Source organism: Prionailurus viverrinus, chromosome C1 (genome assembly GCF_022837055.1).
Source record: "Prionailurus viverrinus isolate Anna chromosome C1, UM_Priviv_1.0, whole genome shotgun sequence".
Taxonomy (NCBI): domain Eukaryota; kingdom Metazoa; phylum Chordata; class Mammalia; order Carnivora; family Felidae; genus Prionailurus; species Prionailurus viverrinus.
The window spans coordinates 32,461,841-32,477,792 of NC_062568.1; the positions used below are offsets into that span (position 1 = coordinate 32,461,841).

The 15,952-nt window shown below is 37.8% G+C and overlaps 1 protein-coding gene across 5 annotated transcripts in view; it reads right to left on the reverse strand.

Annotated features, from left to right (window-relative positions):
* Nucleotides 1-15,952, reverse strand: part of PLCL1 (phospholipase C like 1 (inactive)) — a 350,469-nt gene that overhangs the window by 67,008 nt on the left and 267,509 nt on the right. For all 5 annotated transcript variants that reach the window (XM_047873348.1, XM_047873352.1, XM_047873349.1 and 2 more), the window contains exons 2-3: nucleotides 13,294-15,768; nucleotides 10,763-10,966 (exon numbers count right to left, since the gene is read on the reverse strand). In XM_047873348.1, the coding sequence (XP_047729304.1) occupies nucleotides 10,763-10,966; nucleotides 13,294-15,768 (2,679 nt within the window). The remainder of the gene's footprint in view (nucleotides 1-10,762; nucleotides 10,967-13,293; nucleotides 15,769-15,952) is intronic.

The window sequence follows — 15,952 nt, forward strand, 5'->3', positions numbered from 1 at the left end:
AAGCCTCATTCATGATGATACAGGACAAGAGAACTCACATGGAGCAGGCCAAACATTTGTCTCCACATCCATGACAGTGATAAGATCTACTTCAGGGAGCTGCTGTCTGCATAGGGGGATCATTTTACCTTTTCTTTTCTCCAGATGTTCTATTTCCATAATATAGTTGTCAGCTATGTCTTGAATAATCATTAGAAATATTTGTTTTTGTCTCCACTATGATTAAATTTTAGCTCATTCATAAAAAAATTGTCAGGGGGCGCCTGGGTGGCGCAGTCGGTTAAGCGTCCGACTTCAGCCCGGTCACGATCTCGCGGTCCGTGAGTTCGAGCCCCGCGTCAGGCTCTGGGCTGACGGCTCGGAGCCTGGAGCCTGTTTCCGATTCTGTGTCTCCCTCTCTCTCTGCCCCTCCCCCGTTCATGCTCTGTCTCTCTCTGTCCCCCCAAAAATAAATAAACTTTGAAAAAAAAATTAAAAAAAAAATTGTCAGGTTACTAACCATTGTGAACCAACTCGAGAATTTCACTTGAGTCTTCAGAAATGCAAAGCACACTTTGAGGATGCGTGCACAATATTTCACAGAGATCTAGCCTGTGATGTAGACAGCTTATTGATTCACCTCTGAGGTCCAGTGTCCTTGGAATGCTGGTACCAAGTGGAAATGCTGTCAACCTTCAAGATGTTGACACTTCCTCCAATATGCAAAAAATGTATCAGAAGACATTGCTACACCCACAAGTAGAAGTTTCAATGCACTGAGCATATGATACCTTGTTTTTAAATAAGCAGCTCTATTTGAGCACCTACCAGCAGGCTCTTTTTTTTTTTTTTTGCATTCTGTTAGTATACAATTAGCTTTTTGAAAAGCAAACCAATATAAAGTTCTACACAAATTTCACAATGAGAGAGTGATAGGAGAGTATATGTGACTTACCTAATTTCAATTCAAATTGATTTCAATAAGTAAAACTATATTGAGAGACTGCAGACATACAACTTTTTCCTTTCCTGAGCCTCAATGTATCTTTGTAATAACACTGACAACCCATTATGTTAGGCTTAACTGATAACCTGGCAGTATATTGATTCCATTACAAGAGTAATTAAAGATAGCAATTAGTTCTTTTTGCTAGATTCCTGATCATGCTAACAAAACCAACTGCTCTCCAAATCATACCCCCGACTGACTTAGTAAAAGATTAAATAACCCTTGACCCACGTTCTCAAGATTGTTTTTGCTTTCTTTTATATCGTCAGAAAATCTGTTGCTCTTATCATAGTAAAGTTTTAACTTTTATGTTAATGTTAAATAATTCAGCACAGAAGTCACCTTCAGAGAATACTTTGGGCTTATTTTTCAGTTGCAATCTCCTGTAAGTATTCCACCTCTGAATGTTGTATTCAAAACATTAATTACCTAAAAGTTTTCACATTAATTTAAAGCACTGAAAAAGCCCAAATATGTTAAGCAAATACTTCTTGATGATTCATGAAAAAGTAGACAGGTCAGAACATTAGAAAAGAAAAAATTCAGCTATCTATCTGAAGAAAAAAATCATATAAAGGTTGGACAGCATTTTTCTTTTAAAATTAGTTGCAGACAGGGACTTCTCATTTGTATCTGCTACTCCTTACGAAGGTTCTATCATAACCTGAGAATGTACAAATAAGTTGTCCATGAGTAACAAGGGCCATAGATCCTTGAATTACCTCCCCAGTGCTCTGGAGTAGACCCTGGACAGAAAGGCTAGGGCTTCTTTAGAGAAGGGAGAGGTGAGTGAAAATAAAAACATTCTAGAGAGACAGAACGTTTTTCAAAAAAAAATTCTTTGCAAATAAAATTCTGTTGAGCATGGAGTGGAAATGGGAGTGGGGTGTATTACAAGTCACTGTGAAAAGTCCATCGTATTATTTAAGTTCCTTAGACTCCATCCACTTTAGGACATAAAACATCATCTGCTCCACTATGTAGATGTTGTATGTCTCTATTCATGCCCCCCCTTTTCAAATTTTTTTAATGTTTATTTACTTTTGAGAGAGAGAGAGAGAGAGAGACAGAGTGTGAGTGGGGAGGGGCAGAGAGGGAGACACAGAATCCAAAGCAGGCTCCCAGCTGTCAGCACAGAGCTGACGCAGGGCCTGAACTCAAAAACTGTGAAATCATAACCTGAAGTCAGACACTAAACCCACTGAGCCACCCAGGCAGCCCACTGTTCCTGCCCTTGTAAGGCGTTAAGTCCTGCCTTCTCATCAGGATTTTTTATTCCTCAAGTATAGAAATTTTGATTCATACCATTTCTCCCCCTCAGCAACTTGCACAGTAACGTGTCTAAGACCTGTTTATTGAGTTGACTAATCAAAAGCTTAATGACTTATACAAAATGATATATTGAAAGAGAAAGTGTTGTTTTTTGTTGTCAAAGAGTCAAAGACCCATCATGCTTTACAAATAGCTATTTGTGCTGATAACTGTCTCTGTTTATTCGTCTCTGTATTGTACAAAATCTACTAAAGTTCTTTATAGTTGGTATGTACTGAATGTTATGAATAAATTCAATAAATGACTCTTTTCTTAATAAGGTCAATTTTGTGAGAAGTTAGGACAAAGGACTGGACTTAGATTGATGGAGAGTGAACTAAGGCTAAGAAGGCATTCTAGGTGGTATAGAAAGGAGATACAAAGGATGGAAAATAAAAAGGAGGTGGGAAATACGTCAGCTTAACTGAAGGAGAGGGTTCAAACAGAAGGAAATGGGAAATGAGATTGGCAAAACAGCCAGCACTGGTGGGCGAAGATTTTGCAAGTCTAGTAAAAACTCAAAAATAGAATTTGAGAAGGATTATTCCAATTGTTGAATTAGGGAAAGGTAGAGACTAAATGAGGGACTAGTCAACCTACTGAAAAATTCAGGTAGGAGAAGAAGAGAGTCTGGTAAGAACCTTGGCTAAGTCAATATAAGAAAATAGATACATGGGGCACCTGGGTAGCTCAGTGGGTTAAGCATAAGACTCTTGAATTTGGCTCAGGTCATGATCCCAAGCCCCACATCAGGCTCTACACTGAGCATGGAGCCTGCTTAAGATGTTCTCTCTCTCTCTCTCTCTCTCTCTCTCTCTCTCCCTCTCTCTCTCTCTCTTTCTCGTTCTCTCCCTCAAAAAAGAAAAAAAGAAAATGGACACATGAGAAAAACATGAGGAAAAAAAGCAATGGATCTCATTAATATTGAATTATAAATTAAAAGACCTTATTGGAGCTAATAGAGAGAAAGCATTTGAAATGATTTAGAGGAACTGAGGATGATTGGCAAGGTGGTATCTTTTGCAGTGGTCTGGAAATGGTAAATGAATACCTAGGAAATAAGAAGATGAACCAGTTTTTGACCTATGAAATTTTTGATGTTGGTTCTTTAGACACCCAAGAATGTTCTGTATTCAAATGTAGCAATGTGACTAGAGTAAAACATTAAGGTTGGGGCTAAAGATGGGTTTCAAAAATAATATGAAATCGACATGCATACAAATACTATTGTAGAAAGAAAAAAGTCCTATCTGTTAAAACAAACTAATTTTGACAGTGTCCTACTGAAATTATAAAGTATTTTCCAATGAAATTGTCCACTGTTGCAACTTCATGTTAAATGATAAAGAACATAAGAAGATCACCAGCCACAGACTCATAGGCCTGGGATGGACCTTACCACGTCACCTGCCCTAATTGTAAGCTGCTGGAACACAGCATCTGCTTGCTATACCTTCCAGAGCATTCAAACCAGTGGCTTGCACATGGGAGGAACTCAGTCAATGTTTATAAAATTAAATATCTCCATGCTTAGCTCTAACACTGGGCAGCTCTTTAGGTAACCAATTCCATTTTTTAACAGCCCCAAGAATTAGACTATTCCTAACAACAACAACAACAACAAAACCTTACATCATTTTTATTTGTAAAACATAATTATATTACATTAGCAACCTTAAAAGACTTGACAGCGACTCTATATTTCCTACTTCAGTGGATATTTTGTTTGTTTGTTTGTTTGTTTGTTTGTTTCCTTTCACATAGAGAGAGAGAGCATGAGTGGGGGAGGAGCAGAGAGAGAGGGATCGAGAGAATCCCAAGCAGGCTGCACACTGTCAGTACAGAGCTCGACACAGGACTCAGTCTCCAAACAGTAAGGTCATGACCTGAGCCAAAATCAAGAGTTGGATGCTTAACCAACTGAGCCACCCAGGAGCCCCAATTTTCTTAGAGAAAGAGAAAATCCAGAGTGGGCAAGTGAAGCTTACTCTTTCAGAGACCTGGGCAAAAAAAAAATAAAAAATTAATTAATTAAAAAAATCACAGTGCAATAAAGGGACAGGTCACTTAGAAGTGGTGCTCTGGCTTTCAATTATATCCTGGGGACAATTTCTGAAAATCTGTCCTGGTGACCACAGGACCACTGAAATGACAATGTAGCAAGCCTAATACCAATAGCCCTCCACTGTGGCTCTTTAGTTCAGGAAGGAGGCATCAATTCCACCTTCAGCTTTTAGAACCCATTCTACTTGCTTAGTTATTGATTAATAATGTTCCCAGTTTGCTTTAGTGCTTTTCAGAAGCTGTCACATCCCACCTCTGGCTGGGACATGTATTTGCTATCAGGAAAATCACCTCTGCTTCAGCTGCCCCAAATATCAGACATGTTTATAGCTACATCCCTATTCAGAGTATTAAGGGATATTGTAAACAGCATTGTTCTTAGGAAAAATTGTAATTCTTTGAGCAAACTCACCCTCAGCTAACCCAGACTTGGGGAACACTCTGTCATTAAGATCTTTTCCTTTTCCCAGGTAAAAAATTTGTTGCAGGACAGGATCTGTTACATTCACGCAAAGCCACAAATTACTGATAACCCACTGTATTATTATTCATAGCTATTTTTTTGCCATTTTAATTTTTTTAATGTTTATTTATTTTTGGGAGAGAGAGACAGAGTGCTAGCGGGGGAGGGGCAGAGAGAGAGGGAGACACAGAATCCAAAGCAGGTTCTAGGCTCTGAGCTGTCAGCACAGAGCCCGACGCGGGCCCAGACTTGTGGACCACAAGAGCATGACCTGAACCAAAGTCGGACACTCAACCGACTGAGCCACCCAGGTGCCCCCTTTTTTTTGGCATTTTAAAAGAGAATAAAAAGTCTTTTTTTTTTTTTAATTTTTTTTTCAACGTTTATTTATTTTTGGGACAGAGAGAGACAGAGCATGAACGGGGGAGGGGCAGAGAGAGAGGGAGACACAGAATCGGAAGCAGGCTCCAGGCTCTGAGCCATCAGCCCAGAGCCCGACGCGCGGCTAGAACTCACGGACCGTGAGATCGTGACCTGGCTGAAGTCGGACGCTTAACCGACTGCGCCACCCAGGCGCCCCGAGAATAAAAAGTCTTAACCCAAAGGAATTGATTATAATTTTGGAATTTCAAGTACCAGATAGAAAACCTATATTTTAAATAAGATACAGAATGGGAGGGAAGGTGTCTTCTGAAATTACGCCATGTAAATAAGCCTACTCTACTATGGATATATAGTAGATATATATTTGATTTCTTGATATCAACACAGATACTACAATAGAATTATAATTGCAATGTTAATACTAAAGTGACTTTTAAGACTGAATCTTTAAGACCCTCAAGAAGAAATATTTCCAAATATTAAATTAGCCAGTGTTTGATAAGGAATAGAGCCATCTCAGGTCATTAGGGAAAAGCTAAATTTAGGGGGAAAAAATCTATGCAGAGGAACTCAGGGTTAATGTTTTCTAAAATATTTTCATTTTATTTCCCGTTGATAAATAGGATAGTTTGATATACTCAGGTTGGCTTTCAGTAAATGGAGGTTACTTGTTGCCTGATTTGTTTCTTTTGATACTGAAATAAGCCAAATTTGTATCTGTTCAGAAATGACTTCAGGTCTTTTTTTATTGTAAATGTATTCTATGTTTTTTTTAGTAGTTACAACTTTTCCTCTTGGATAGCGTCTATATAATTCATTACCATTTTTGAGAAATCCAAATATTTAAGTGATTTGAGTCTAAGTTGAACATACAAGCTGTTCATTTTGGAATACGTGCCCCCCCTACCACCACCACCACCACCCAGGATTTATCTTCAGCCTTAGTCATCCAACTTTTTTTTTTATTAAGTCTGTAAAGGATTTTTTTCGACTTTATTTTTACAAAAAGTTTTAGGTTTACATAAAAACTGAGCTGAAAGTACATAGAATTCCTATAAACGCCCTGAGCCCATCCTCATTTTCCTACTGTTAACATCTTTCTTTAATGTGGTACATTTATTATAGTTGATGAGCCAATATTGATACAGTATTATTAAAGTCCATACTTTACATTAGAGTTAACTCTGTTATACACTGTATTAATTTTGACAAATGTATAATGATAGATACCCACTATTATAGTATCACATAGAATAGTTTCAGTGGGGGTGCCTGGGTGGCTCCGTTGGTGAAGCACCTGACTGTTGGTTTCAGTTCAGGTCATGATCTCACGGTTCATGAATTGGAGCCCCGCATTCAGCTCTGCACTGGCAATGCAGAGCCTGCTTGGGATTCTCCCTCTCTCTGCCCCTCCCCTGCTTGTGCTCTCTCACTCTTTCTCACAATAAATAAACTTAAAAAAAAAAAAAAAGAATAGTTTCAGTGTCCTAAAAATCCTCTGTGCTCTACCTGTTCATCCCTCCCTCCCTCACCCCACCCTGTGGCCCATCTCCAGCCCCTTGATCTTTTTACAGTCTCCATAGTTTTGTCTTTGTCTGTAGGGGTTTTTAAACTACAAGTATAAGACAGGGAACAGTTTGGTTACAGTGGTGTCATAGAGGTAAAACAAAGGAGATTTAAAGGTTTACCATAAAACCCATCAATTATGGCATCAGAACTATACTATTTCTGCCAACAATAAATGCTTCTATTTGTTTTTTATTCGGCTAACATTAATTGGCAATATAGTCCATGCCAGCACTGTTTTAGATGAGGGAGGTAACTGTAGGAAGCAACACACAGGGTCTGGGCCCTCATGGAGTATACATTCAAATTGAAGAGGAAGGGAGGGCAGAAATTCAACAAAAAGTCAAGCAAAATATTTTTCATTACTGCTAAGTAGGATGATGGAAATACATAAGGTTATGTGACAGAGCAACAAGTGGGGACAGTTACCAGGGAAGACTTCTCTGAGGATATGACATTTGAACTAAAAATTAAGAGATAAGAAGCAACTATTCATGCAAGAGAAGATTCCAGGCAGAGGGAACCACAAATAAAATAACCCAGAGATGGAAACAAACTTGACCTGATTGAAGAAAGAAAGAAACCCCATGTGGCTGGGGGGAGTGAACAGAAGAAAGACTGTGGGGGTGAGGCTGGGAGAGGCAGAGGAGGCTGGGAGAGGGGAGTGAGATAGGTATGCAAGGCTTGATCATAAATGACCTTATACACCACGATCATAAATGACCCTATAGAGCACAGTAAGGAGTTTCAATTTTATATTAATGGGAAGCCAATGTAGGATTTTAGGCAGGAAAGTGACATGATCAGATTTATGTGTTTTAAATGATCATTCTGGATCTGCAGAGTATCTTAGAAGACTTCTTTAAAATAAATATTAACACAAATATATCAAGAGCTTGGAGGTGCCAACCAATACAATGCAAATCCTAGAAAGCAAAAATGGTGTTTTCACGTTCGAGGCTAATATCATCATTATTTATATCTGTTTCTACCCACTTCCTCCCTAAAAGAAATAACCCAGCAGAGCTGTCAAAAGAGTTTTCAATTACTTGCAAGGTCTTCTGAGTTTGCCATTTGGCATAGGGATATTTACACTCAAAATTATTTCCATAAATCATTTCCATGGGGAACTATAAATGAATATATCATTGTAAGTATTTCTGTTTTCTACTCCAACTTTTACCTTAAGCTTTGGAAAATTATGCTAAGCCTGTAATTACAACTTGCATTTTAAAAATACAAATGAGAAAAGGTTGATGTTCAGATTTAGCTCCCACAGATAAAACTGAGGAAACAAAACAGCATCGGACACTTGGAGATGTGAAATGGAAACTGGCCAACCACAGTCCAGGTGCTTTTGTAAGCTGCCTTTTCCAAGCCCAGCTCCAGGGGAATAGGCTCCCCTCCCAGGGAACGATTTTTCTTTCTTAGTTTCACAGAGAATTGGAGGAATAAGTGATTTCCACTGTCTGTCTCTATGGCAACTAGTACCCTAATTTCACCTCTTAAATGGCAATTATACCTATTCACTGAATAGCTTTCAGTCCCTGCTTTTATGATGAAAAAACTGATTTCATGAAAAATGAGATATAGGTAATAGGTGAACTTTTCCCCCAGCAGTCATGGAATACAGTTTATAAGAGGTATGATAATTCGGAAGGAGAATGCATTCTATGGGTTTTTTTCTTTTTCAATTATAGGATGTGTATCCCAAATGTTTTTTCCTCTAGTCGTTTTTTAATGATAAAATATTTTTCAATTATGAAAATTAGTTGGGTTCTTTGTAAATAAAGAGTTTGGCAAATATAGAATAAAAATTAGAAAAGCATAAATAAGAAAATAAAGTTCATTCTCTTTATTTAAAAGTACTTACTATGAATATTTTGCTAACATTGTAGATATGTATACATGTAAATACAATATAAATCCTATAGTGTATATTTTTATAACCAGGCTTTTTCACAAAATATGTTATGAGAAGTTTTCCATACCTTTAAATATTCTTCTAATGCATGATTTTAGTGGGTTCAAGAGCATACATCTTGGTTTACTATATTTCATTTAACTATAGTTCTATGTTGACATTATTAAACATAAATGTTTGTGCATATCATTATTGCTTTAGAATAAATCCCAGGAAAGAAATACATAAATCAAATGAGGTAAACATTTTCAATACTATTGCTAAATTTTTCTCCCAAAAGATTATATCAATTTGTTTTCCCAGTAGAGGTAGATGGATGAGAGTATCCATTATCTTAAATTCTCTATCAGAGGTATGATATTTTTTAGTGCCAATGAGAGGGAATATCTCACTACATTTCTTTAATATCTTTAACCTAAAACTCATTTTAAGGTTAAATATGGTTTTAGGTTTTCATTGTCTTTTTTTTTTTAGGAGGAAGAGATACATGAACTGCCTGTTCATCTCTAAAGTAAAGAATATTTGTGGGACACCTGGGTGGCTCGGTCACGTGGACTCTTGATTTTGGCTCAGGTCATGATCTCATGGTTTGTGGGGATACCTGCGTCGGGATCTGTGCTGACAGTTAGAGCCTGTTTGGAATTCTCTCTCTCCCTCTCTCTCTTTCTCTCTCTCTTTCTCTCTCTGCCTCTGCCCCTCCCTCACTTGCTCGTGTGTGTGTGTGCGCACGTGTGCATATGCACGTGCACACACACACACACTCTCGCACTCTCTCAAAATAAACATTAAAAAGGGACTATTTTTATTCCCTAATAACTCTCCTCCCTCTATTTCTTAGTATCAGAAGAGATAACTTTTAGTTGAGCACATAGCCCCTTGACATAGATACTTCCCATTCTCCTCTTCAGCTAAGTGTGTCTGTTTTAACTCTAGGCTCATGAAATATAAGCAAGAAATGATCTATGCTATTTCAGAGAAATGTCCTTAAAGGCAGAAGATATACTTTCTTTCCTCTTCATCATTTGTGATGACTGGAATGCAGATTTTATGGCTGGAGCTTCAGCAGCCATTTTGGACCAGAAAAATAATGGTCACACTGCAGGGATGGTAGAGCAGAAAGGTAGAGGGAGCCTAAGTTCCTAAGAACTTTATAGAAGTTTCATCCTGGAAGGCTGGGTCCAGATTTTTATTTGAAGGAGTACAACTGTATTTTTTTTAATGTTTATTTATTTATTTTTGAGGGAGGGGTAGGAGGTAGAGAGAGAAAGAGAATCCCAAGGAGGCTCCACACTGTCAGCACAGAACCTGATGCAGGGCTCAAACTCATGAGCCGTGAGATTATGAGCAAAAAATCAAGAGTTGAATGTTTAACCAACTGAGCCACCCAGGCACCCCTAAAACTTTGTATTTTTAAGCCATGATTGTATTGCACTGTTTGTTTTATCAAGCTGAAATTAAACCTAATTGACATAAGATTTTTTCCCCATTTTTTTCTCACTGATTTTTAAGGAGAGTTTACGCTTTATCTGGTATATACATTACAAATTTTTCCAATTTTTCATTTGCTCCTTAGTTTTTTATGGAATTAGGAGATGCAAAAATATAACTGTCCTTACATTTAATTGCTACATAAATTCCATTATATAGTCAGAAAAAAATCATTTAATAGTATCATCTTAGAAATATAAATTCCAGAGAAATATTTTGTCTCAAACATCATACAGCAGTGAGAAGCATAAATTCATTTCCTACAGGTATACAATTAAATGGTTATGTTGCAGGCTAACATCATTTAGATGGTCATAAATTGTGCTTTTGAAGACTTTATCAATAATTCATTCCTTGCTAAAGCAGAGAATTTCTATTTGTAATCTGTGGGGCTCTGGGTTCAAAGCACTGCCTCAGAGGTCTTCACTGGGACCTAGGGGAAGCTGAGTGGGTGTGCTGTGTCTGCCACCTGCAATGTTATTTATTCATCAGAGTTACACAAAGGAACCCCTGCCAGATGATTCCCCCCCCACACACACATTCAGGTAAGAAATATAGAGTCACAATTTCCTACCAGATCATAGGCAGCCAACATTTTTTTCTGCACATCTGGAATTGCCCCCAGAGGCTCCAGATAAGGAAAGTTGTCTTTCATCACAAGAGAGACTGAGGGAGTATTGTCACTGGTGATGAGTCGAGAGGACAAGGTCAACAGACACTGCTTCAGACTGGCAATCGGAGGAAGTCCACACAACTCCTTAATAGACACTATGGCATTCTGTGGGGAACAAAACATGGAATTATACTTCTGACCACATGACACATCACCCCCAGCACTTCTAGGTTTACACTAAAGTATATTCATTAAAAGTATACCCTTTAATGCATACATGTTTGGAGGAAACTGGATTATAATCAACCAAAAATGTAATGTGCAGAGATGACACACAGAGCTAATCCATGATTACAACTCATCTTTCTCATTTTTAGCAACTGCCACATTATGCCATAAAGTAAAGCAGACTGTGAACCAAGGCTACACAGTGCTTTTCAAAGCAGAGCACTGGAATAGTCACACAAATCAGCATTGGCTGGTTGTGAATATCTTACTTGATTTGTATCATGATGATCATAAAAATAAGTCCATGATTGTACATTGGAGTGCATCTTCTGTGAGCTTTTCCCCTCAAGGTAGCAGGCTGCAATTACTCACCATCCTCCATTCGACTAACCATCAAAGGTATTTCTTTGTCGTCGCATCAGAAATGCACCTGACAGGTGCACATACTGAAACAAATTTCATGTATAGCTACATTTGTCCATGTTACAGGCTTTTAAAATTCATTTGAAATAGGAATTATGCCTATTTTGTGTTTTATTAATAGGGAGCAGTACCTAATCTATTCTATGTCGAACGAATTTAGTGACAATGATAGTATTTCATTTTTCTACTGATTAGGCTCCGAACAATTCTTAACCCAAAAGACTATGTGTTGGGATGATATAAATTATCAATGCTATCTGAAAAAAACTTTATTTATAACCAACTCTGCTTAACATGTATTTTAAACACATAATATGTGGAAAGGATATATTTTTAAGAATTGCATAGAAACAAATAAAATCTACTTGTAACATACAAAATAAGATGTAGAAATGACATAACTAATCTGAAACAGGGATTTATAGTAGCTTTGAATTGCGTCAGAAAAAGTCATGTAGAAGATGCTAATATTTGGAGCCTATTTTTAAAACAGTGGCTAAGGCAACCACTTCAAATAAATGCTCACCATCTAAGTGTTTATATGTAATTTATGTGTCATACTATTTTCTACCATTTTAGCTATTTAAACTGATTTTAAGTCTATGTTGAATTTCTCTGTGAAATAATGTAAAAACAAAGTCTTCACCAAATGATGGATTTGAGGTTCAGCATCACTTGACTAAAAACCATGAACGATTTTTGGTAGTCAGCAATTCTGGATTTAAAGCCCAACATTCCTATTTACTTCCTATTTCCATTTCCTATTTGGGAAATCACCTAACTTCTTCTAGCTTGTTTTCTGTCTTGAAAGTAGGGATTTTCTGGGTGAGAATTACTATTAGAATGTTAGCTAAAGGAGCAAATTAGGTGCATTGAAAAATATTCCTCTTTTGTTCTGCTCTCAGGCTGAACCAACACCTCCTTGAGTATTGCAGGAACTCAGTATTTGTTGTTTGATGGTTTCTAAGTAATATGAGCCTAGAATAAGTACATTCAATGGTACTAAAGAAAGAAATTGGCAACCATCTCTGATTACAACATTAATAAAGGGAAAGAAACTAACATTGAATTCCCACATGTCAGCACCAGGAAATTTACATATACTGTCATTTAATTCTAATAATAATTCTGTGATGTATTACTATTTTCATTACCTTATTTGGACAAAACTGATGATCAGGGATCTGAAAAACTTCGCTCAAGATCATAAGGGGATAGAGTTTAAGCCAGAATCCATGTTCTTTCAACTTTCAATTTAACCACATTTCTAAGAGAAGGCTACCTAGTTTTCAACATGTTCAAGTGCTGAATATTGTTTGTTTAGTTGTGTTTTCTAATGGGAGTAATTTATTATTGCTGTTGTACACTTAACTAAAATAAACTGAAGGCATTATATTTGTTTATATGACTTCAACTTCCCTTTCATGTTCATATCTGCAAATATTTTACATATATACTTGTAACTAGTATTGTACGTATATATAATATTTTATATATTGTACATACATATATTTTATAGTCTATTCTTTTTACATTGTTTCATATACACAACGCCATATATCTATTTGGTTATGTGGTAGGGATATCTAATGGATGTATAAAGCATTTATATTAACTTGTTTAGTTCAGGCCAAATTTAACATAGCATTCATTTATAATCAGATACATGAAATATATCTGCTTTCACAGGTAGCACTTAATTTGGTGGTTTATGAGTTTATACAACCTTTCTGATAATTTTTTTCTGTAATCAGATCACAAGTAAAATACAATGTTCCCTGGTAAGAGAAGGGTAGGAAGAAGTAGGAGCAGGTTGGGGGAAAATTTGGGATTTTTCCTACCTGCATATTTTCTCTCATATCTATGGCTTCTCGTAAAGGATGAACTGCTATTTTAAAGATGTCATCTATGGTCTTAAGACCAATATTCCTGAGCATGGTATATTCTCGAACTTTCTTCCCCATTCTCACTGACAGGCTGCGCTTCTGTGGCTTTCCTCCTCCACTTCGATTAGTTATTGCTATGTGGACAAAAAGGGTTACATGCTCCATGATGTCACCCACAAAAGAGCGCAGGGGAACATGCCGATATCCAGGCTGCAAACATTCAAATGGTATTGTATATTGTCCTATAAACTCATCCCCAATGTAGTCATCATCTAGAACGACAAAACGGATCATGGCCAGCTCAGGTAGGTTTACTTGAAACTCAAAAGTTTCATCAAAAATAGGGTTATCGCTGTTTTGCTGTACAGTTTTAGTTCTTTGTTCTGAACAGTCTGCTGGAATTCCATGTATCTCTATACAAACATAAGGATCTATGACATCTCCTTTGGCACAAGCTCCCTTGGGCTTTGGAAAATTCTGACCACTGATGATCTTGATATGAAGAGCTAGAGGAGACACCCCAGGTACGATGCCCTTTGTGTTTGCACTGAAGTAAGAAACTTCATCTCGCATGATGGATGGCCTTAGAACATAACCACATCCTCCGTTTTGAAGAAACCAGCCTGTGTGAAGATCCATCATTGGACCGGGAGTCTGAAAATTCATTGCCACAATCTGACAGCCACAATTCCAAAAGTCCTGTGGATTCAAGTTACTGGAATCGATCCTCATGGCACTTGGATAGATTCTTGATAAGAACTTCTTATTATAATTTACAAAATCCTCTGGGTATTCATTTGCAATTCGGCTGGCCTCTGTTTCACTAAATGAACACATTTCCCAGTAGTTTTGACTTTTCATGGACAGTTCAAAATCCCTATATTGAACAGATTTACAGATAGAGACCAAATCAGAGAGCTCCCTACACAGCCAGATCTGCTTCTCCTCACCATTGTAATCTACTGACAGCCTTCGAGACATTTCCGCTTCCTCGTCTTCATCTGTGACCTCTCCTTCTAAAATATCTGGGTCAGAAGGCAGTTTCTTTCCTTTCACGATAATCATTCTTTTTAATTTTTCTGGTGATGGGAGGTAGGTTTCTGATGGCAAAGGTGCCTCAGTATAGAGCTTATTGCCAAAGACCTTTTTCATTTGTTGAACCATTACCTTCTGCTGGGGTAGGGAGCAGTGATTTCCCAAGCAAAGAATGAGTGGGTATTCAGAAGCAACGAAGGCAAATTTGTTTATCACCTCTATGACACTTCGAAAGGAAAGGTGTGTTGTCACATTATTTCGATTACAAAGGATGGGTTCATTGTCTGAACCATCACTTACATCGAGTTCAATGCTTCGACAGCCCATTTTCAAAGCTCTAACATACCCATTAATATCAGCAGGCCCCCTAAACTGGTCTTCTATGAGATAGGTGTTGTGAGAAGCATTGATGTAGTAGTGAGATAATGGCTGGGTCATATCTTGAGCAACCTTTTTTTGCTCAGGATCAAAAATGTCACATTCTGGTGACAACAGATACTGGGTAAAGCCATCAATTGCAAGAAACCCTTTCTGACGGCCATCTTCAGAAAGTTCATATCTTCGAATAATGTCTAAGCACATATCCTCGGTAATATGGGCAACTCCTTGTTCAGCTTCTAAAAAGAGCATGAGATCGTTAGCATCCAAATATTCTTTATTTTTAGATATCTGTACCAGTAAGAAATACACTTCCGGCCTGGTGCAAAGTTCACAAAAAGCTTCACAAAATTCCTCTTCTGTCACTCGTGTGGTTAGTTTTTCTTTGCTCTTCTGGATTTCTTTAAACTTTAGCCTGATCTTGGATTCTTTCAGGGTAGGGTTGAGTTGTTTTATCAACTCTACAGAGGTGTCTTCCAGCATAATCCCATTGCCGTCAACATCTGCTGCTTCGAACACTGTTTTCAACCACATGAACCTCGGCGTGTTCCGGTTGCCCTCTATAAAGTCAAGGGGCTGCTTACTTCGAGAAACCAGGTACCGCAAACCTGAAACCCAGATGTTCGCTACATCCGCCGAATTGGCAACTAGGTCCAGAGACTCGTAGTTTTCCCCGTGGAGTATGGAAAAGGCACAGTCCTCACAAATCTGGTCAGCAAGGCCATTGTTTCTAAATGTTTCCGTGTTCTTCCCCAGTCTGATTTCTTTTATGGCAGAAATGTCAAGCTTGGCTTTCTCTAGGTCTTTCTTGGAAGGTTCCCAGCGAAGAGCTTGGAGGTCTGTGTCCAGAGTGAAAAAACGGTTGTAAATACGAGAATTTGGCCGGACCTTCTTCAGTTCGCAGCCAGCTTGCATGAAGCTGATGCAGTCGCTCGCACTGCTGATTTTCTTTTCTGACGGCATGCTGCTGAAAGACACGGTTTTCTTTCTTCCGCCACATTTTTGGTTAGAAGGATCCTGTAAAATAAGTTGAAAATAAGGAATCAATTTTCCCTTAGAAAATAGACAAAATTCAATAACAGTCTATGAACTCCTCAGACTCCATTCAGATATTATGATTATTTGGACAGAGGCTGGCCTAAATTCATATTTTCACAGTTCCAGAAAAAGACAAATTGCCAAGAAAATTGATATTATTAGC